The sequence below is a fragment of the Papio anubis genome, chromosome 5 (genome assembly GCF_008728515.1).
Source record: "Papio anubis isolate 15944 chromosome 5, Panubis1.0, whole genome shotgun sequence".
In the NCBI taxonomy this organism is placed as follows: domain Eukaryota; kingdom Metazoa; phylum Chordata; class Mammalia; order Primates; family Cercopithecidae; genus Papio; species Papio anubis.
Genome location: NC_044980.1, coordinates 939,408 through 961,986, shown reverse-complemented (window position 1 = coordinate 961,986; position 22,579 = coordinate 939,408). Strand labels below are relative to the sequence as shown.

Below are 22,579 nucleotides of genomic sequence, written 5' to 3'. Positions count from 1 at the left end.
GCTCTGGTATTTCCTCCTCTGGAATTCCTGTCACTCACAGGCCAGACTCTTGGATCATTCTAGCAAGCCTCCTTTCTCTTCCCTCAAAATCTACTTTTACTTTTGTGTTACAGTACATTATAATCCTTACTCTTTTAAAAACATAGACTGTCCTTAATGTGGCCAGTAGGTGACTTTCAATACCTTCAAACCAGTGCTTAAATTCTTGGGTTTTAAGATCTGACATTTCAACATAGGGACTAGGATGAGGCAGAGACCAGCTCTGCAGGCCGGCCACGGGAGAGAGACTGACGTTCCCATAGGACCAGCTGAGGCCTGGGCACCCTCTTCACTGTGCAACTCAAGAGCCACCTTGACTCTCGGAAGCCCAGCTGCATCTGCAAAACAAGAGGCACTTCTTCTCCCTCCCTGCCCGCCCCGCCATTCTTACAGCCCACGTGGCCCCAGGGATAAAAGGAGACACTCAGAAGCAGCCGGTAAGGCACGCGGTGGCCAGCAGGAGGCAGCTCAGGCTCACTCTGGAGCGGGCACTGCTTCCACTCGCATGTCTACCCATGTCCATGTGGATGTTCACTTCCAAAGCCCAGCCGATAAAAGAAACGAACTTACAAATTCTCAGCCTTGACAGCAACACCCTTTATTCGGCACCGGGAATACCCTTCGCACAGAACCAGCGAGCTTCACGCGCTCATCTTCCCCGTGGAAATGTTCACAGGACGCTGCGGGGCCCCCAGCGTGCCACGTGCTCTAGTGGGGGTGCTGTCGGAACTGGAGCCCACAGTAACCACATGTGCCAGTTTTTGTTTCTTTGTCCTGAAAACATTCAAAAGGAATGATGTCGTATTTCCATATTCTACTTCAAATCTAGATATTAAACATTGAAAATGTATGTATAAAACTTGAAACAGACTGTCAGAAACACATTAAAATACTCAGTTACTACTGAAGTAAGAATGCAGACCATCAGTCTCGGTTCCAGCCTGACCGAAGCCCCTGGCCTCAGGCTCCAACCCCGGGTTACGCTGCCATCCCATAGGACCCCCCAGGGACATCACTGTGGGCCTGCAGCTCCATTCACTCCCCACACCTCAGCTGCCTGGAGCAGGGGGTGGGTGCTGCACAGGACCATGAGGCACACCCAAGCTCCGCCCGCAGGGCTGGAGCCCAGGAGGGGACATGCCGGCTGCCCAGTCCCACTCTAGGCGGCTTAACCACCGATGCCTGTTACACTGTCCCGTTTTCAGGACAGGCAACAAGACAATGACAGCTTTTAATAAATGTCAGCTCTAACGAAGCTAAAGTCCCATGACCAGGACTCTCTTTTGGTGAGAACACCAAGCCCAGCAGCTGCCTGAGTCCCTGAGTGCTCCACGGTCAGTGGCCTCCCTCCCTCCCTCCCTGAACCCCAGGTCAGAAGCTGCCTGAGTCCCTGAGTGCTCTGCGGCGGCCTCCCTCCCTCCCTGCACCCCAGGTCCACATCCCAGTTTCAGCCCGTGGCCTCTTTCTCTGGTCATGTTCTTTTTTTCTCAATGGTCCTGTATATGACACTCGTCGACGGGCATAAAAGATTACACAGGGACTGTTACAAAATAAACCATGTGCCCCGTAAAGTCCTAACCCCCAACGTGACTGTGTTTGGAAATGGAGCCTTTAAAGAGGTGATGAAGGTAAACGGAGGCCACACAGGGGCCCTGAGCCAATCCGCCTGGTGTCCTTACAAGAGGAGATGAGGAGTCACCCACGGAGGGACAGCCCTGTGAAGACACAGGGAGGAGACCTCATCTGCACGCTGAAGAGCGAGGCCCCAGGAGGAACCAACAGAGGCACCACGGTCTTGGGCTGCGGCCTCCAGTGTGTGGGAAATGCGTTTCTGCTGTTTACAGCCCCAGCCTGCGGTACTGTGTGTGGCAGCCTGAGCTAAGATGATGACCAAACCAAGAAGGGCCCAGAGAGGAAAGACACCTGAGTGCTCGAGGAAAGACACCTGAGTGCTCGAGAAAAGGAAGGCGGACATCAAGGCTGATCCAACTAAACACGCCGCCCACCACTTCCCAGTTGAAAGGGGGTTTGCGGACACGCGCCTGTATGTAGGCCCTGTAGTGTGGTGCTGTAGGGTGAATGTGCTAGCAGTGTGAACCCCGTAAGGGCCGCCTCAGGAGCAGGTAGAGAAGAGGGCAGAAAGAACAGGCACTGGGAGTGCAGGGGAGAATGAGGACGGGCAGGCCGCCCTACCATGCGCGCGGTGGCTGGCTACGCACCAAGTTTATATACACTTTCGGGTGGCCAAGAGCTCCCCCGCCGCCGTCGCACGCTATCACCCGTGTCTGCACCTCGCTCACGGGCTGCTCTGCTATCAAATCAATGGCAAAGTTTTCATTCACCTGGAACAAGAAGAAACACTTACATAAACAAATACACAAACTTGCTAACTTCATACAATTTAACCCACCACATGCAAATTCATGTACCATCAGCATGGATCTATGGTGCATGCTTCATTTAACTATTATCATTGTAGACCTTCCTGACTCACAATTGTTAAATTTAGGGCCACACACACATTTGCTTTTCACTGGAATACAGTCCGAACTCAGAGAAGCGCTGCAAGAATCAGAGCAGCGCAGAGGCTTTCCCTTCTGTCCCCGTGGACTCAGCAAACGCTGACACCTGCCCCGTGGGCTCTGCCGTGCCCTCTTCTCCCCACCACACCGTCCTGTCCCACCTGAGGGCATCTGTACCACTCTGGCCTGTCCCTCACAGGCCCCCATGTGCATTTCATAAGAACATTCTCTCACAGAACCTCCATGCAGTTATCCACCTCCGTAAATGTGATACTGATGGGACAGATTTATCTAAAATGCCAAAAATGCCACTAGTGCTGCAATCCATTCAACGAACAATGTCCTTCCGGCTTTCCCCTTGGGCCACAGAGGTCCCGAAAGCTGGTTAGGTCGCTCCTAAGTGTTTTGTTCGCCGTACACTGGGTCTCCTCATCCACTGTGTCTTCCACCTGGTCATTCACGACTCACGGACGTGTGCGGGAAAGACTGGTAATTTCACGTCCTGCTTGTGTGCTGATGCTCTGAGTTACAATCAAAATGGAATGAAAAAGATGTCTCCATATCACGATGGGGTGAAGGACACAGGACTACGTGGAGATGCCAGGCAGTGGGTAAGTGGACAGAAGGCTTCCACTGATCCATGTGGGGAAGACCAGGGGTCCGCCTACATATTCACTTATTTACACAAAATCCAAAGGAGAAAGCATTGAACAGTTACTACTGTGAGGTGGAAAGGAAGGAGGACACAAGCATGATCGTTAGACTTTCTTCCAAGTTTTATAAATCTGACTCTGAGACTGTATTTTACATTTTTCAAAGTTATGAAACTACACTTTTAAAATGATAAAAAGGAGACAAATGGACCTAAGGAATTCCCAGAAACTTTAAAGAGAGAGTAGCAGGAATATTTCTAACACGACACACCTAAGAATAAAACCGCTTGCAAAGCAAATAAAATTATTATTGAAAACTCAGGATTTTCAGTGTGGGGAGGGACTAGAGAGGTCAGCTCACTGGCTCGGCAGAAGTCTTGGAACCCTGAACTGAGTTTGGAAGGATCAGTGTGACTCATTCCATGTCTGATGTTCACACACACCCTTTCTTTTCTTTTTTTGAGACACAGTCTCACTCTGTCGCCCAGGCTGGAATGCAGTGGCGCGATTTTCGCTCACTGCAACCTCCGCCTCCTGAGTTCAATCAGTTCTTTGCCTCAGCCTCCCAAGTAGCTGGGATTACAGGTGCCCGCCACCACACCCGGATAATTTTTGTATTTTTAGTAGAGATGGGGTTTCATCATGTTGGTCAGGCTGGTGGTCTCAAACTCCTGATCTTAGGTGATCTGCCCGCCTCGGCCTCCCAAAGTGCTGGGATTTGAGGCGTGAGCCACCGCGCCCGGTCTACACACACCCTTTCTAGCTCCATTCCCAGGACCATGATTAACACAGTGGTAATGAGCACCCCTGCTGCCCACACGGTGGTCTCTAAACATCATTTCACCCCAAAGGGAAGGGACTGGATTCTTTCAAAAATGACTGATTCTGGGTCCAGGGCAGGAACTGTTATGGGATGAACTTCAGACATTGTATTGTGGCACAAGTCAGGGAAGCTTTTAAGGCAACTAAGGTTGTGTCAAAAGAGGAGTCAATCAGGGGAAACTTGCCACATGGGATAATCTGGGGTACAGGAAATTGAGGGACAAGGGGAATATAACTGCAAAAGGCTGAAACACCAATTTTTACACCCATGATTTCATAAACATATTTTAAAAACTCATTAATTACCTTACTAGGTACTATGGCTTGAATGTGTTCCCCCAAAGTTCCTGTGTGGAAACTGAATCGTCAATGCAACAGTGTTGAGAGACGGGGCGGGGCCTTCAGAGGTGCTGAGGTCACAAGGGTTCTGCCTCATGAGGGATTCCAGCTTCCCTCACAGGTGGTGGGTGGGCACCTGGTAGAAGGAGGAGTTCAGTCCCCTCCATGCACACTCTCCAGCCCTTCCAGCTTCCACCCTCACCAGATACAGCCCTCAACCTTGGATTTCCCAGCCTCCAGGCTGTAAGAAATAAATCTCTGTTCCTTATAAATTATCCAGTCTCAGGTACTCTGTTATAGCAACACAAAACAAACAGAAACTAGAGAATCAACCCATTAAAGACTGGTAAATAAAGGGAAAGAATCAAGTATTTCTTCTGATTTTCCAACAGAAACTTTACCTCAGCACCAAGGTTTCTTTTGATATAAGTATTCCACCTAATAAGATGGATAATATCATCATTTTACAACCCCTTATGAAATCATAGATGTAGGAGATAATGATCACAGTCTCTTACTACAACCGGAACCTATTATGTGCCTCCTGATGGAAGGACACATCACCTATGCAGCAGTCTCACCAGGAACAAAACACTGACCCTCAATCTGATCAAGGCTCGAGATCCAACTAATTTCCAAAACATGCAGAGACAAGAGACATGTTCAACAACACTACAGTGATGCGGTCAGTAGAATCCAGCTGAGGATGACTCTACAGAGGAAATGACCTGGGTTCTCAAACAAATAAATTTTTCCAATGAGAAAAGGAGACAGAGTGGGAGATCGATGGGAACCTACAGATTAAAAGAGACATAAGAGACACCAACAGCTGCATGTAAGAACTCACTTGGGCTCAGAGTCACACTGTAACATTTTTAAAACCATGCATGATTAAGAATATTTAACACCATTTAGATATTTAACTTAAAGTAATCATAATTTTTAAGGTGTGATAATACTGTTGTCATGTTCATATATTTTGTTATTTTGTGTTTTTACTTCCTTGTAAAATCTAAATGTTAGTATCATTTGAAGGTACACTTAATCCTTGAACTCAGGGGTTGGGGGAACCACCCCCAACGCAGTTGAAAATCCGCGTCCTACAATTTACTCACAGCCTGATGCTGGCCAGAATGTTTACCAATAACATAAACGGTCGATTAACACATATTTTGCATGTTACAAGTATTATATATTGAATTCTTATAATAAAGTAAGCTAGAGGAAGAAAATGCAATGAAGGAAATCACAAGGAAGACAAAATGAATTGACTTTCCATTAACTGGAAGTAGATGGTCATAAAGGTCTTCATCCTCACCATCTTCACATCGAGCAGGCTGAGGAGGAGGAAGGGAGGGTTGGTCCTGCTGTCTCAGGCGTGGCAGAGGCGAAAGAAAAGCCACTTAAGTGGATTCACACAGTTCAAACCTATGTTGTTCAAGGGTCAACTTACACACAGATAAATTTAGACTCAGTAACACGATGTCAAAGATTCACATCAAAATTACCAGGGGCTGGTGGGGCCAGGGTAGAGGCAGAGCAGAGCTGAAGCCAGACTGGCCATTCCGACAACTATTCCGGTTGGTAATTGTTGAAACTGACTGCCTGGGTACATGGGAAAAGGGAATCACTAGACTATTCCCTCTGTTTCATAGAATTTTCCTTTTTAAAAAAGCAATTAAAACATCCTGGCTTGGCAAATAATGTATTTGATGATGCTCACGATGGCAAATTTGGGAACCTGGAAAGGGGACATGCCTTGATTTCCTCTGACTCTGGAATGAGCCAGCCCCTTTCAGCTGCGCCTGGGAATAGTCAATGAGTAAGTGCCAGGAAGACAAGGCAAGAAGCACAGGGAAGCTATGGGAAGTGGAGCGTTGGCGTCTGTGAATGTAGAGGGAAGGAACTCGACTCTACACCCCCAGCAGGCCCCAAAGCCCAGGGATGTGGGTCTACCTGCATGTCCCCTCCTGGACGGCCAGCCCCGCCAAGCATGACACAACCCTCTGCCTCCGATGTTGCTCCTGGGGTTCCCCTGCTTAATGGCACAGCCTGAAACCTTGTGCTCTGTCTACAGTGTCCCCACCCCAGAGTGGAAGCAGCAACAGGGCTCATCACAAAGTCACTTATTTCTGGAGGCCAGAGGCTCATTCAATGCCACACACAGTCACAGAGAACACACACGCCGTGGGAGGCAGGGCACCACTCTCCCTCACAGATACGTTTCGGAAAGGTTTATTTTTGAAGAGGTTCTGTCAGTTACAGATGACCATTGTATAAAGCTTTTCCTTGAAGATCTATGTCCAGAAACACAGTAGGAAGTTAGAGGAAAATGAGGCCACATTAAAGCAGAGGCCTGAGCCGTGTGGCGCTGCCCAGGTTATTCTGCACGCTCCTGCAACACGAGCCTCTGCTGCCGGCCCGCACCTCGCCTTGTCCCCGCTCCTCGCCTTGTCCCAGCGCCTTACAGTGGGCTCTGGAGTGAGCGATATTCTGCTCACCCCTGCTGCAGGCGAAGCAACTAACCATACAAATTAAGCCTTATGGTGTAAATAATATGGTGTCTGCCTAAGTGACAACGTGTCACACAGGCCACGCTAACAAACTGCCAGGCCCCGATCACGGCAGTCAAAGAGACCGGCCACCTCCCCACAGGGAGGGCTGCTGACGCCTCGACACTGGTGACTGACGCGGGATGCCCTCCCGTCACTTAGCGTGCGCAGCTCAAGGGTGACCCGGACCGCCCATCACCAGCAAACGTCTGGCTCCAGATCTCAGAGCAACCGCAGGAATACAAAGAGCCGGCAGTGAACACGCCCAGCCACAGCACACAGCCTCGCTCCAGGTTCAGACTCAAGGCTCCATTCTCACCCGCTTTCACCTGGGGAAAGGTAAGAAAAACTGAAGAGCACTGCGGCACTTCACAAGGGAATCCAGGGAGAACTGGCACGGCAGCCCGCACGCCATCTCTCACTAAGCACACGGCACATCATACACAGTGAATTGTCCAACCACTGTAAAATGAGTCCTTCGTCCGTCACTAATGTAAAAAATAGCAAACACTCTTCCACATCGACCTCTTGATGATGAAATGATTGGGCATAAAAATATTTAGATTTAAATCTTATTATGTCAAACTGAGATTACATCTATTAAAGAGAAAACATAAAATATGTGATTCTGTGACACAGCACCAAAACCAATGCAAAAGGGAGGTTCCCACCAGCTGGATCACCGACGCTCTGTAGAATACCGACCCCAGTCACGGACATTTAAAATAAAGGTTTAAAATAAAGTAAAAGCTCAGTTGAATTATTTAGAACGTCAGGCATTCTTAACATTAACGCCAATAATTATTTTAGCTAAACGTGTATATATATATGTCTACATAAGTATGTAATTCTTAAATCACAGGCAAAACTGAAGTTTTCATTCAGATTAATTTTTAAACTTAGTAACTTCATAGAAAATGTTCTACAAACCGTAATTGAGCTGTCTCTACATGTTCAAACTTGCTTTGAGAATGCTGGAATCCAGTGACTAATTTTGCCAGTGCCTTGGAAGAGAAAGAACCACAAGACACAAAGACACAACAGAGAAGCAAAGAGGAAGCTGGGGAGCTGCACGAGGCAGGAAATAAAGCCCATCTCGCCGGCTTACCGACAAAGCATGTGAACCTGGGGCTCATGAATTCACAGTTCCAACTCTTTTCCTCAGGGTCCTGGGATAAATAAACCTCACTTTATAACCATCATTTCTGACAGTCCAAGCCTTTCTAAAGGAAGCAAAGACCCACGGTTCTTATTAATCCAGAAGATTTATTTTAAAATCCCACTGCCTTCATCCCACTATCAAGATGGCATATGTGGGAGGGCAGCTGAGGAGGAGGAGCATACAGAAGCAGGAAGCCACACAAATGCGTTGGAGAGCACCATGGCACACACCGCACCGCCCGCCTCTCAATCACCCCCTAAAGGACGCCCAGGTTGCTTCAAGACAAGAGAGACTCAGGCAAACCTCTCCTCTTAAACCCTCCAAGGATGAACCTAAAAGTAAGCACAGAGCTCCGCCTCTGCCACCACCCAGATGACCTGCAAAGGCGGAGGGTGGAATTTCAAGGCCCCTCAATCCAGTCTTCCTCTCACAGAGGACCTTCTCAGCCACCACCGTCTGGCCGGGGCCTCACCCTAGCACCCATCCCCGACTCCCAGTCCTGTCTCCCTCGTGGAGCTCCGGCAGCACCACACAGGCACTTTCACAGCTTCCTCCTGGTGACGCCACCTCTTCCTCCTGCCCCCCAGTCCTAGGAACAGTGGCTGCTTCTTGGAGCTGCTCACCCCTGGGTACCTCAGGGCTCCCTCTCAGCTCTCTGGCGTCCCTCCTGTGACCAGCAGCGTGTGTGTGTGCACGCACAAGAGCCAGCACGGTTCGGATGGTGCTGTGCTGGCCTCAAGAGACACTTCAGTGTGGACGGAAGATATCACAAGCCTTTTCCGCTGCTGATCCAAGGCGTGCTCTTGTCCCGGGTGGTGACACGAGTTACCAGCACGGTGTGCCGAGCCTCTGCAGGCGCCGCGTGGGCCCAGCCTCAGTCTCACTTGCTTCCCCACTCGAGTGCGCCCTGCCCTGCCAGCCTCTTGGAAGAAATAAGAATGAGCGACACCAGCCACAGAAGCCTCAGGGAGGAACCGCTGGTCGATTCCTGCACGTGCCTGAAGCCACTTCCCTCTCAATTTTTTTGTTTTAATTGTGGTAACATAAAACTTGCCATCTTTACCATTTCAAAGGACACTATGTATATTCACATTATTGTGCAACCACCACCACCACCCATCTCCATAACCTTTCACCTTCCTAAACTGAAACCCCATTTCCATTCAACACTAACTCCAAACTTCCCCCGCCTCAGCAACCACCTGCTACCTCTAGGAAGCAACTGTTCCGGTCCCCCGTATTAGAGAAATCATGCAGTGTTCACATAGTACCTCTAAGTACCTCACACAGTACCTCTAAGTACCTCACACAGTACCACTAAGAAGCGACTGTTCTGGTCCCTCGTGTTAGGGGAATCACCGCAGTCTGCTTCTGTGACTGGCTCACTTCACTGAGCGCACCGTCCTCCAGGCTATCCATGTGGTGAGGCATGTCAAGCGTTCTTCCTTACGGCTGAGTGATATTCCACTGTCCCTGGGCAGATCACATTTTGCTTATCCGTTCAGCTGACAATGGACCCCCGGGCAGCTTCCAGGTTGCAGTTATAATGAATGATGCTATGACACGAGTGTACCCCAGACTCTTCTTTCAGTTCTTTTGGGCACACTCAGAAGTGGAACCGCTGGATTGGAAGGAAGTCCTAGTTTCAACTTTTTGAGGAACCCACATGCTGTTCTCCTTCACGGCTGCGCCATTGAACATTCCCAGAGGCGAGACACAAAGTTGCAATTGCTCCAGGCCGTCACCCACACTTGCTTTCTGTTTGGAGGGTCTTGGTAGTTTTCCTCTCTCGTGAGCACTACTCATTTCCATTAACAAAATCTGCACGCACTCTTCTCAGAAGGATAAAACTTCACATTATCACAACAAAACAGCACGCCAGGTAGACACTAGCACTGCGTGCAACTGCTCCTAATCTTGGTGGCACCATGCACCTTAAAGCCTGCTACTGAAGAACAGAGGGCCAGGCGGGTGAAGTCACAGGGTCACAACTGGACTCAACCTTGCCAGCCCATGTGTCTAAGAAAATGTGCAGAATCTCGCTCTGACCCAAACGCCCAGCTGTGGAGTGACTGCACTGCCAAGCATCTGAAGAGAGAATCCATCCTGCTGGCGGGCAGATGAAGGTACAAGCTGAAGCCTCCAGCTGTTCCGTGATCCTGACACACACAGGTGGAGAGGGGCTGCACGGAGCCGTGATCCTGACACACACAGGTGGAGAGGGGCTGCACGGAGCCGTGATCCTGACACACACAGGTGGAGAGGGGCTGCACGGAGCCGTGATCCTGACACACACAGGTGGAGAGGGGGCTGCACGGAGCCGTGATCCTGACACACACAGGTGGAGAGGGGCTGCACGGAGCCGCACTCAAGGGATCCCAGCCTCCTGATGTTCTGGCTTTGCTGCCTAATTCCTTCTTTTCAAAAACTAAAAGACCTTGCGTATAGACGCTAACGTTTAAATTCAGTATTTTTTTAAAAATCTATAAATGAAGCCAGCCCTCATGGTGGTGGCGAAGGCAGCAGCAGCGTAGGGCGAGCACACACTAGAGGCTTCCTGGGACAGGCGCTGCTCCAAGCCTTTCCTCATCTACACGGACTCAATGCTCACGAGCCTGCGAGTTAAGCCACTAAAGCACACAGCCCTCATGAGCCCATCAGTGCAGGAGCTTGAATCCAGATGCAGCCAGGCAGGGCAGCCCCAGCTTCTGACCAAATAAGCAAATGATATCGCCAAGTACCTGGCTATGAGACTGTTGTTATTGCTATTATTATTACCACACCTCACTGCAGACCTCACCCAATCATCCCTTCTATTAGAGGACAAGTTATATCTGCTTTTAATTTCACTTGTACCACTATAAAACAATGAAAATATGTTCATCAACAGTAGAGAAATACCTAGTCACTTCCAAGTGCATTCCAGCCCTCCAACTGACTCATGTGGCCCCAGAGTGCCACCTACTCCAGGACCATGTGAGGCCTGACTTCTGGTCCTTCCTTCAGGGCTGGGGGTGGGTGGCACATTCTTTAGCACAGGAGGAGTCTCCTCACAGGAAGGCCGGTCACAGGCCTGGGGGCCACGGATTCCTTTGCAGGCACCCCCGGTCAAAGCTGGGCAGGAGCCACACAGAGATACTTTCCACTTTTTTTCACACAGACCAGCTCAATTATATAGCCTCCTGCTATTCTTGTTCTACAGGTAAAGTTCAGATTCAGTTTATTTATTTATGTTTTTTTCAAGATAGGGTCTTGCTCAGTTGCCCAGGCTGGAGTATAGTGGCATGCTCTCGGCTCCCTGCAGCCTCAACCTCCCAGACTCAATGACCCTCCCACCTCAGCCTCCCACGTAGCTCGAACTACAGGCATGTGCCACCATGCTGGGATAATTTTTATATTTTTTGTAGATACAGGGTTTCACCATGTTGTCCAGGCTGGTCTTGAATGCCTGGGCTCAAGTGATCAGCCCACCTGGGCCTCCCAAAGTGTTGGGATGACACACATAAGCCTACTGTACCTGGCCCAGTTTATTTGTTAAGGTATTACTTGACAAAACTAGAGGGACAGTACGATCAGGGCTGCCAGGGGTTGGGAAGAGGGAGGGATGAACAGGCAGAGTACAGAGAATTTTTAGGGCAGTGAACTCTGTACAACACTGTCACAGTGGACACATGTCATCACACATCTATCCAAACCCTAGAACATACATTGAGAGTGAACCTGTGGACTTGAGTTAGTAATAATGTATGAGTACCAGCTCATCAACTGTGACACAGGCAGCACACTAATGAGAGATGGCAGTAAATAGCAGAAACTGAGGGGGGGCTGTGAAAACTCTACTTTCTTCAGTTTTTCTGTAAATCTAAAAGTGTTCCAAAAAATTAAGTCTCTCAGAAGCGAAACAACTACTACTAAAAATAGTACTAACCACCAAATACGTGCTGAAAGAAGGAAAGCTCGGGCAGGATGCCCACTCATCATGTTATAAACACGCCTTGAACCTCCAAGGTGTGATGCCAAGATGTGCCCTGGACACTCGGGATGCTAAACGGGGGAAGGCACTGGAGAGGCTGGGCCGGCTGGAGCATTGAGATCACAGCCACAACGGCCTGGGTGAGTTGCCGGCCACAGACACCACCACACTCTCCTATACCCACCCTTACTGGCTTCGCCAATCCTGACTCTGTTTGGTTTCTTTTTAAGCTGTTTCCCGCTACCCTGTGCTACACCAACCAGAAACCAGAAGCTACACAAACCATGTTCAGCAGAGAGGCGTTTGTGACAGGGACCCACATACTTGTCATGTCACTGCAAGAGCTGACACAGGGAGCTGGGCTGGGGGCCAGATTGCATGAATGAGCCCAAGGGCTTCAGGACCAATCTGCTCCGGAACCGCTCAATCTGAGGCTCCTACCTTGTCCCCACAACCCCACCACGACACCCACAAAGCAGGGATGTAGAGTCCAGCCACTGCCTCAGTAACAACCACCCATTGATGCCCAGGAAACCTGAGAACGGACACCACATCCACACTTGGAGAAACCTCCTTTCCCACAGTCACTGCCAAAAGAACCCAAAGGGCCTGCGAACCCTCCCCACATCCACTGGTTTCTCCCCTTCTCCACGGTCACCACCAAAAGAAACCATACCGCTTCCACACTAGGAGAAACCTCCCCTTCTCCACAATCACTGCCAAAAGAAACCAAAGGGCCTGCAAATCCTCTCAACATCCATTGGTTTCCACCTTCCAAATGTCAAGTTCATATACCTAACAAGAATGCCCAGGACAGCCTGCACACAGAAGAAATGTCCCATTCCCAATGCATGAGCTCCTCTGTGTGAATCACTGGGCTACAGCATTGGAGAAAGTGGCATATGGAACAGACACTTCTACTAGGAAATACACTAACAAGTCAAAGAATACACAGAAAAGGGTTTCCGAGGATGGAGAGAAGGAGGACTTACCGTATGCCACCACTTACTCAACAACTGACGTGTGATCTCACTGGAGACTTATGATTCACTTAAAGATATTCACACGGTTCCATTTTACAAATGAGAAAACTGAACCCATGCTGTGACTGAACCTCACAATTGTTAGACTGCAAGTCCACACGGCTTCTACTCCGAGAGGTAAACCCACCAGACACAAGCCCCTCTCCACCACCATGATCCTGGCAGACATGACTAATCAATCATGGCACACTCTTTCACTGAATGTGGCTCAGGCCTCAGGATCTTTCTCAATCCAACACTTAAGCGGCATTGCCAAATAATCAACCACTATAAAACAAACTTTTCTGACACCCACACCCACCCATCAAACCACACAACAGTGAACCAGCTGAATTTTGAGAATGTGAATTTATAGTCAATTCATGATCATGTGAGCTTTTCTGGAATGCCCTGTAGCTCTGGAATAGAAGTAGAAAAACTACACACTGGGAATGGATAACATAACCAAGATTGAGGGAGAAGGGAAAATACATGATTTAGGGATAGCTAAGGTGTTAACAAGAAGAATCACCCAGGCTAACCAAAGTGGGAAAAAGAGTGAATAAGGTGGCTGTGAAGGACGCTTCCTTCAGGAAGCAAATTCAGGAAACATGGAGGCAAGCCTGACCTAATTAAGAATTCAGGAACTCATAGACATGAGTGATAGAGGAGTCAGGTAAAAAAAAAAAAAAAAAAAAAATAGGCTGATTTAGGCAGAAGGATTCTAATTTCAACATTCTTTCTCCAGTGGTCACTCACAGGCATCTGAACTGATCTTCCCTTACAATGTATAGAGCTAACAGACCCACTAAGGGAAGAAAAACTCATGTGCCATTTTCAGCTTGTCAGTGTAAGTACCTGTAAAAAACACATACTAATTTATTTGGTGAAAACTATAAAAAACACACCTCCAGGTGGTTAAAAGAGTAATTTTTTTAAGTTGATATGATTTACTTAAATCTGAGAGTCTCAGAAGAGTAAGACACAAGAATTTTTAAAAAGGTCACTTCCATTTATATGTAAACCAGAACTACGGTTACAATGTTATGTGTTTCACAGGGAAACAAGTCAGAAATAGACACAATTAATATTATAAGAAAGGTAGAACCTCATCCAGAACTGTTAGGGTGCTTGCAATATGGGAAAAATTTATTTAAATCTTATATATTAATTATTATTTCTTGTTGGTTACATAAAAGTTTTATGAAAGCTTACCCCTCTTCAATAGATCTTTTACTCACCTCTTTCTGACGATCTACAAACCGAATTCTCCTGTAGTCTTTATCATCATAAACCTGGAAAAAAACAAAAAGGCCATGTGTGACTTTTACAGCCTAATTCTGAAAGAAGACACTTCATATCAATCACAAATATTACAGGAAAGTGTTTTTCTTAACTTTTAGGCCATTGATGAAAAGTCAAACAAGTGAGGGGCACAGTACTCGGTGTAATCAGAGGCATTTTTAGCAAGATACCTGGGATGAAAACCGGTGATCACCTGAATCAGAGAGCAGCGTAGAGACATAGCCCGGGAAGGTGGAGCTAAGGCGGAGGGACAAATCCTGACCGAGGAGAACCGCCTCCAACCTTCTTTCGCATACGGTCAGAGCTTTAACATCCCCCCCTTAAATCTACTAGGGCACATTCCAATATACACATGGGCCTTTGTTCTTCATTTTGGATTACGACTTTTTTGTGCTTTGGACTACAACCGACTTCTCAGGTTACTAAAATTTATTATTGAATATTACACAAATTCTAAACGTTCTGGCCTAAAGAATCGGCGGCCACAGATCGCCTATGGGCAGCCAGTCCACAGCAAGTGCTGCCCGTAGGCCCTGGAAGGACGAGACCCACCGCTACAGGCTGCCGCCACCGTCCCGACCCGTGAGCGTCCTCCCCGGCGCGTGAGCGACAGAAGCACAACCTTACCCCGACCTGCGCTGCTGGCGGCGCAGAACCAGAGCTGCGGATGCCCGGCGAGCCCACCGCCACCAGCCGCCTAAGGAGCGGCCGGAGAAAGGGGCATCCTGTACTCAGCGGCCGTTACCTGGCCAGTGTGTGTGATCTTCTCCCCGGTCGGCGAGACCCGAACCCCGAAACACCTGGCGCCCAGGGGCCGGCTCCGCGCCGCCTTGCCGCACCGGCTCAGCAGCCGGTAGAAGGTCACCGACGCCGCCATTTTGAGCAGCTGACCTTTGACCCGGCGCAACTTCCCTCAGCGCGGACGCATGCGCACGGCTTCTGGCAGCGCCAAACCCCCGGGACTTATTTCGCCCTGGGGAGCGCGCGGGCAGAGGCAGAGGGTGCGCAGGCGCTGCCCCGTTGCGCCAGCAGGTGCAGCCTCACGCAGTTGTAGCCGCAGGCTGGAGCTAGGGCCCTGATAAGGCAGGCAATGGTGTGCGCAATCTTCAGCGCTTAGGAGTACCCAGTGGTTCTTATTTAAGGGAAAAGGCAGGGGAGGATGTAAACTGAAAATACATTGTTTATATTTTTATGGTAACCGATAATCATGAGACGTTTAAATATCAAAAAAATATATATATATATATGTTGGGTGAAGGAGTCGACTGCTTAGCCGAAGAGACTGGAAGTGCATTCTCCTCAAGGCAAGCGTTCCTGAGTGTGGTTATGGGGAACCGCGGAGGAAAAGTATATTTGGGGGATTTCTGCCACAGAGCCTAGTACACCAATTGATTTTACAGCATGCAAATACAGCCTCTAAAAAGGCCCATTTTGCTTAGAGCTGACTTGGTATAAATCCCAGCTTAACGCTCCAGCATCCAGCTTTTATTTGCTGTGGTCAGAGCCTGAGGACCAGGTGACTCGAAGAACAGAACAGTAGTGATGGATGAGTCGCCGGTGAGAGGCTGAAGAGGGGGAAAGGCGATGAGAAACAAGAATGCACGTAAAAACCTCCTGAAAGTGGAAAGATGTCCCAGCAAACGCGGTGGTCAGAGGGAGATTTGTTCTGGAGTTGATAAACTCCAGCGCCCTGGCCGGTGTTTGCCGGGTCAGGTGCGAAAAGCGGGAGCTGGGATGAAGCGTTGGGGCCTGCAGGGGGCGCGGGGTGGATGCAGCCACGTTTGCAACTCACCTGGACACACAAAGGAAGGCGGATGGAGTCACGGGTAGATACCTGAAAAGGCAGGGATAAGCGAGCTAAGTGTAGAATCTAGGTGGCAAGTATATGGGTGTTCACAGTAAAATTCTTTCCTTTTTTCTGTATGTCTGAAGTTTCTCATAATGTTGGGAAAAATAGCCGTAACCAGCTGCAACTACTGCCCGTCTCCACTCGTTTCCCGGAACCTGTTTACATTTCTCCTGTCCACTTAAAAACATGTCCTCCTTCTCAGTTTGTTTTGACATTGGTATTTGGCAGATTTTCTAAGGTCTAATTGGTTGTAATTTCTTTTTCGTTCCGGATATCCATTTTCGTTCCTGTTTTTGCATTTTTTTTTCCCGAGAGCGCTGCAGTCCCACAAGGCGGCGATCCCGGTGGCCCGCAGGTAGTGCGCAGTCGGGGAGTGATGCGTCGGACTCCAGCGCCTGCGCACTCGCGGCTGCGTCTCTGCGCCCCGCACTGGATGTGGACACGCCACGTGACCCCACTGCCGCCATCTTTCTTCCTGGCAGCGGCGTCGGCGCGCCAGTGCGCAGACGCGGGGAACGGCGCTGGGTTAGAGCGTGCGGCCAGGTACGGGTGCCGTCTTCTCTGGTCAGTGGTCCTGGGTGTCCTGAGGGTTGGGGCTGCGAAAGGGTGGGGCCAGCCACCCTGAAACCCTCGGGCCTGTCTTTCCTAGTGGGCCGCGGTCAGAGGAGCGTGGCCTGGGGCCTGGCGGTCTCAGAGGGCCAGAGTGGGGGGCGCGGGTCCGACCATGGGCCCCCGACAGGGCCGACGGGAGGGGGTGCCCAGCGAACCCAGGGCGGGGGACCCGGCGGCTCCCTAACGCGACGCTACAGCCAGCGCGCAGGGCCGGCCTCGGTGCCGCGGTGTCCTCTGGGCCCTGCAGACCCAGCTCCTCCCAGCCGGGGCCGCTGAACCCTAGGGGCTGGGGCGCATGGGGAAGCAGGGGCGGGCGGCCGGCTCCCAGAGCTCCGTGCCCTTCCAGGGCCGGGGCCAGGGGGTCGCTGTCCCTGGGGTTTGTCCCGAAGCTGGCCCGAAGGAGGGCCCCTGGGAGTGGGGAAAGTTGGAGGGAGGAGCTCATCAGTTGAACCGCCCTTGCTCTGGTGTAACTGTTTGGAAAGGGATGAGGCCTAAGTTTAAGCTCCCTCCAAGCCAAGTGAGCCGCTCCTCAACATCGCGGGGCTTTGCACACTCGCCTACATTTGCAGCAAGCGGGAAGGGAAGGAAGCCACCGTCCACTGCCCCTTATTCTCCTGGCACACTTGGCTGATTAAGGCAGTGTTGAAGCTCAGGTCGAGGCTGCAGCTGGTACTGGAATGCCCTCCGACCCCAAAGTCCCTCTCTTCCCAAGCCTCAGTGAAATAGGGAAAAGGAAGCCTTAAAGAGCAGGTGGAATCGCAGGAGAAGCTATAACACCTTTTTTTCTCTCTCCCATAGATTCGCCACAACATGGCAAATCTTTTTATAAGGAAGATGGTGAACCCTCTGCTATATCTTAGTCGTCACACAGTGAAGCCTCGAGTCCTCTCCACATTTCTGATGGGATCCCTTCGAGGTGCAGCCCCCGTGGCTGTGAAAGCCGGGGCAGAAGCACGCTCACTTCTCTCACCCGGCCTCCTGCCCCGCCTGCTGCCCGCGCTGAGTTTCAAAAGCAAGGTTGTTCTTAAGAAGCGCTGCAGGGACTGTTACCTGGTGAAGAGGCGGGGCCGGTGGTACGTCTATTGTAAAACCAACCCGAGGCACAAGCAGAGACAGATGTAGACCCTTTCCCTCCAGAGTCATGCACATACTCGTCATTGCGTCACTTGGGAGAACGGTTGTATTTCATGGAAGGAATTATCACATCGAGGAGTCAGGGGAGAGTGACTGGAAGCAAACGTCCTAAAAGTTACCCATCACTTTTCAGTGTAAATGAGTAACTACAGAAGACATAGCATCATCTTATTTCTAAAACGTTCCAATTAAAAACATTTTCCTATTAAAATAGACCGTCTGAATAGCTTAGTTCATTCATCCTCCCTGAACTCTGGATGCAGGTAGGGATTGGATGGTGCTGGGTGAGGCCAGGCAGGACTTCTCTGTCTCTGTGAGGCTGCTTAGAGCCTCTTGGAAGAAATGGTCAGTGTTTTGGTTGCCCGTTGCTGTACAAGCCAAGGCTTAGTGGCTTAAATCAGCCATTTTACATTGCTCACAATTTTGTGGGGCGTTTGGGATGGGCTCAGCTGAGAGGTTTGTCTGTTATGTGTGGCATTAACTGCAGGACCCACTTAAGATGGCACCGGCACTCCTGTCTGGGTCTCAGTGCTCCTCAGACTGCACGTGGCACCTCCTCAGGCAGTGCCCACGGCGTGGCTTGTGTTGCCCAGAGTGAGCTTCCTGAGAGTGTCCTGAGAGACCCAAGCAGACGCTACGAGGCTTCCTGTGACCCAGCCTCAGAAATTCCAGCATGTCATTTCTGCTGCGCTTTTTCAGTTCAGCAAGTCCCTAGGGTGAGCCCAGATTCGGGGGGAGGCCAGAATCTGGGTGCTAGAGGGTGGCCACACCTACAACTGGCAAGGAATTGGAGGGATGGAGTGGACTGGTCCAGCCCTGGGCACCGGGATTCAGAGTTGAGTGAGCCCCATGCCTTGGGGGAGTGCTGTCGTCAACATGAATTTGGGGGTAAGGAGCACAGTCCAACCCAGAGCAGATGCTGAGACGGCCTTCTCACGGCTCCTTTCCTCCTGGTCAGGGACACCTCCCCTTCTCCCAGAAAGCAGTTTCTTCAGACAGGAGACCATGCAAGAAGCCTAGCCCTGGGGGAGCGCCCTCCCACCCACAGCAGCAGCAGGGGCACAGCAAGGTCACCCAGAAAGGCCTGGTGGGACAGCAGAGGGGGCACCATGGCCACATCAGGGTCAAAGCTTAGCCCCAGCACCCCCATCACTTCTCGAAGGCGAGCAGACGCCGGTGTGGGTTGCTGTGAACTCTGTGCTGTGCCCATTGACCCTACGAAGGGCCTCTGCGAGCAGCTTGATGTGGGTGTTGCAGCCCGCAGGTGTCTGGCCAGTTGAAGAAGGTGGAGGGCATTATTACTTGAAAGACAAGGGAACCAGCTGTGCGAAGAGCCTGCTTATGTTGTGCAGTGAAAGGGAAGCCCTTTCTCAAGCTGTTCTTAAGTGAGGAGTTGATGCACTCTCTAGAGTGTGTGTCACGGAGGACCCTGAAAATGTCAGAAGCCAGAGCCCACTAGGAGACCTGTTACACACTGGGACTGAGAATAGTTCAGCGAGAGAGGACTTTCCTTAAGCGTGTGCGTGTGCGTGCATGTGTGTATGTGTGTGTGTGGCATGTGTGTGTGCATGCATGAGTGTGTCCACATATATATGCGCGTGTCTGCAAACACCTGAACAGTCGGTGCGGGAGGGTGTAATGAGTCAGCGGAGCCGCTGTAGTGACCCTCAGTGGACTGCGACCTTCAGCCAGTGTGTGCCTTCCGTGTTTCTGATCTCTCACGGGGTGGGTGATGTGGTTTGAGAACCACAGGGTCCTGACAGCCCCCAGCATGGCTTGCTGATGCTTCCCGAGCTCCCTTAGCCTGGGCCCTGGGATGAGGAGGAGAAGAGGTGCTGCTGCCCTCACACCCTTCCTGCACAGCAGCGTGTAAAACGGAGGCTGGCGAGTGCTGTGCGTGAGGCGTGCCAGGCCCTCCAAGGCAGAGGTGCAGGATGTTCCCTGCAGGGGATGATGGCCACGCTGAAACTTTTGGTTGCAGGGGAGGCAACGTGAGGAGGGGCCTGAGGCTGGGCACGGGCAAGAGGCATCCAAGCCATCCTGCGTGGGCGAAAACTGGGTGTTTGCAGCACACGGTGCTCTGGGGGGCGACCTGACCTCTGGCTGCATGCCTACAGTTGGGTGTGATATGCTTACGTGCCATGGAAACGTAGGCATACACAGTCGCGGCCTCTTGATGATTGCACAGACGCGTACCCAGCAAGGCAGCATGGCACAGGAGCCAACAGGAAGGAATAAAGAAGGCGTGGATTTCACGGCACGCTTGATCCAACGGGGAAAGGTGGGATTCTGCTAATTTTGCTTGAGTAGAAATCTAAGGCTGATAATTACCTATCCAGGCTTCAGTCCAGAACAAGTTACTAAAAAAGAGTGCTGCAGAACCAGGCCGGGGATCCTGGACATTAGTGCTGTGGACATCAGGGGCTGGGTCGTGCTCTGGGCCCATCCTAGGCCCTGCCGGCTGTTCAGCATCCCTGGGCTCCACCACAAGATGTCGGGAGCACCCCACACACAAGCGGGGCCAACCAAAAGTGCCCCAGACACTGCAAAGCACTCCCTGGCGGGTAATACGTTTCCCCAACAATGAACCAGGGTTGCTGCCGCCTGTCCTAACTGGGCACACCTCATGGCGAGGGCTGGGATGCAGGCGCACCACTGGGAGGTGATCTCAGAAGTCAAGATGGGGAGTAGGGACGTGAATCAGGGAGGCAGAGGAGCTTCCAGGGCACAGAACAAGAGGGGCACCAGGTGCCACCCTGCTGTGTCCCTTGAGCTCTGGCGGAATGTGCCTTGGTGTCCCACAGGGGATGAGGACCGGGGGATGTTTATCCACAGATGCTCATCACTCTTGGTTGAGGGTCACCATGTGGGGATTTAAATCCCAGGCACTTCCAAGCCACCTGAAGGTGGGCTGAGCAGATCCTCATGGGCACAGAGAAGGGCGGCTGCAGACAGAGGAGGGGTGGGCACGTGGGCCGGCACGGTCATCCTGTCAGGAGCTGTCCCTGCACTCGCATGACCTACAGGTGGGCCGGGGGCCCTGCCAGATGCCAACCCTGTCTCGCCAACGTCCTCCCTGTCTCCTGAAGGTGTGGTGCCAATGAACTGATGGATGGATTGAAAATACTGTGAGAAGTTGGAAGTGCTATTCAGGTGTATGTTATTAGGTTATTATCTCGAGGGACTTTTAGAGTAGGATCAACTGGGGACAGCAGTGCAAGCGAAGGAAAAGTAAATGACACCCAGATGGAGAGAAGAGCATAGGAGCTGTCTCTGCATTTCTGGAAGGAGGTGGACACGGTCATGTCTGTATCCGCCTAGGTGGCTATTCACCGACCAGGTCTAACTGACAGACCAGCCACCTGGCAGCGTCGCCCTCATTCACCTAGGAGGGTGGGAGGCGAGACTGGTGCTCCCGGGGTCCAGGTCTCCTTCCTCTGCCAGACTGGTGGGGGCTGGGGCTTCCCTGCCTCCCTGCGAGTGGGCATGGCTGTGAGACCTGCTGTGGCCTATGAGGCTGGCTGAGGGTCACCGAGCAGAGGTGATGTGCTGCTTTGCCGCGGAAGCACTCGCCGCGCGGTGCATTCGTTCTTCCCCCAGCCATCGCGGAGGTGGTCGGGAGACGGAAGGGCCGACAGTGGAGAGGGTGGGGAGATGGAAGGGCCGAAGGATTCAGGCGGGAATCAGTCGGTCCCCTGGTGGACTTGGTGTGAGCAGGCCACACCTGTGTGTGTTGATGCACTCGAGCCTGGTGTTTGCCGCTGCAGCGTGCAGCCGTGTGACTGAGGCCAGAGGGATGCGGAGAAAGCAACGAGGGCTGGGGCGACCCCCAGGTCTGAGTGTTGATCCCGTGCATCCCTCAGTGTCCAGCCTCCGGCAAGAAGCTTCCATGGAAGCCTCGTGGTTAAAAGGGGGCAGGCGCGACCCAGCCCTCCCACAGGGTTCTGGGAACCCAGAGAGCTGGGTGCTGTGGTCTCAATGTTTGTGTCACCGAAAACTCCTGTGTTGAAGCCTAATCCCCCGTGGGAGTGCTTTGGAATGGGGCCTTCGGGAGGTGACTCCGTCCTGCGCCAGGGCCTTGTGATGGGGTTTGGGCCTGAGAAAAGGGAGTCCGGAGAGCCAGGTCGCCCGTCCACCGTGTAGGGAGGAGCGCTGTCAGAGCCACGAAGCCCCACCAGACACGGAAGCTGCCAGCGCCTTGATGCTGGACTTCAGCCTCCAGAGCTGTGAGAAACAAGTTTCCTGTCTGTAAGTCAGGCCATTGGAATTTTTGTTATTGCAGCCTGAACAGGTGAGCATGCTGCGTGAAGGCAGAGCCTGCTTCCCAGCCGTGTTTGCGTCTGCAGCATCTCCCACCAGCCCGGCCTGCCCCGGGCACTTGGCAAGCAAAGGCAGACCTGCACCTGCGTGCCTGCTCCTGAGAGGAAGCCCGTCTCCTCCTTGCTCACCCGTTTTAAGGCCAAGCCCACATTTTGCTCTGTGGACTTGGCTGAACGGTCCTGCCCAAGAGAACCCTGAGCACCTCTGGCACTGGAGTGTGGGACAAGTTTCACCCTGGATTTTTCTAGAAATACACGTTCAGCAAAGGGCAGATG

The 22,579-nt window shown here is 51.4% G+C and overlaps 2 protein-coding genes and 1 long non-coding RNA gene across 6 annotated transcripts; 1 reads left to right on the top strand and 2 right to left on the bottom strand.

The window, feature by feature from the left end:
• Positions 1 to 615: 615 nt before the first annotated feature.
• Positions 616 to 15,326, bottom strand: NDUFS6 (NADH:ubiquinone oxidoreductase subunit S6). The gene is made up of 4 exons (XM_009208107.3): positions 15,135 to 15,326; positions 14,326 to 14,379; positions 2,259 to 2,381; positions 616 to 813 (listed from the first exon to the last, which is right to left on the bottom strand). The coding sequence occupies exons 1-4, from the start codon at positions 15,264 to 15,266 to the stop codon at positions 748 to 750; spliced, it is 375 nt and encodes a 124-aa protein (XP_009206371.1). The 5' UTR covers positions 15,267 to 15,326; the 3' UTR covers positions 616 to 747.
• On the bottom strand, positions 2,399 to 11,477 carry LOC108586226. The gene is made up of 2 exons (XR_002522399.2): positions 4,343 to 11,477; positions 2,399 to 3,082 (listed from the first exon to the last, which is right to left on the bottom strand). It is a non-coding gene; the product is annotated as an uncharacterized LOC108586226 (long non-coding RNA).
• A 1,350-nt stretch (positions 15,327 to 16,676) lies between the features above and the next one.
• On the top strand, positions 16,677 to 18,204 carry MRPL36 (mitochondrial ribosomal protein L36). 4 transcript variants are annotated; one of them, XM_009208106.2, is made up of 2 exons: positions 16,677 to 16,781; positions 17,649 to 18,204. In XM_009208106.2, the coding sequence occupies exon 2, from the start codon at positions 17,661 to 17,663 to the stop codon at positions 17,970 to 17,972; it is 312 nt and encodes a 103-aa protein (XP_009206370.1). In that variant the 5' UTR covers positions 16,677 to 16,781; positions 17,649 to 17,660; the 3' UTR covers positions 17,973 to 18,204. The 4 variants fall into 4 exon arrangements, with proteins under 4 accessions (XP_009206370.1, XP_009206369.1, XP_009206368.1 ...); XM_009208105.1 differs by having other exon boundaries at positions 16,687 to 16,802; XM_009208104.1 differs by having other exon boundaries at positions 16,740 to 16,763.
• The last annotated feature ends 4,375 nt before the right edge of the window (positions 18,205 to 22,579 follow it).

Bases quoted from the DNA above. Each gene is read 5' to 3' on its own strand.
- NDUFS6 (XM_009208107.3), bottom strand. From the start codon at position 15,266: ATGGCGGCGTCGGTGACCTTCTACCGGCTGCTGAGCCGGTGCGGCAAG. The intron at 14,380-15,134 runs GTAACGGCCGCT...GTTTTTTTCCAG, and splicing joins AGATCACACACACTGGCCAG to GTTTATGATGATAAAGACTA. The intron at 2,382-14,325 runs GTGAGTAAAAGA...TTCTTGTTCCAG, and splicing joins TTGTAGATCGTCAGAAAGAG to GTGAATGAAAACTTTGCCAT.
- MRPL36 (XM_009208106.2), top strand. From the start codon at position 17,661: ATGGCAAATCTTTTTATAAGGAAGATGGTGAACCCTCTGCTATATCTT.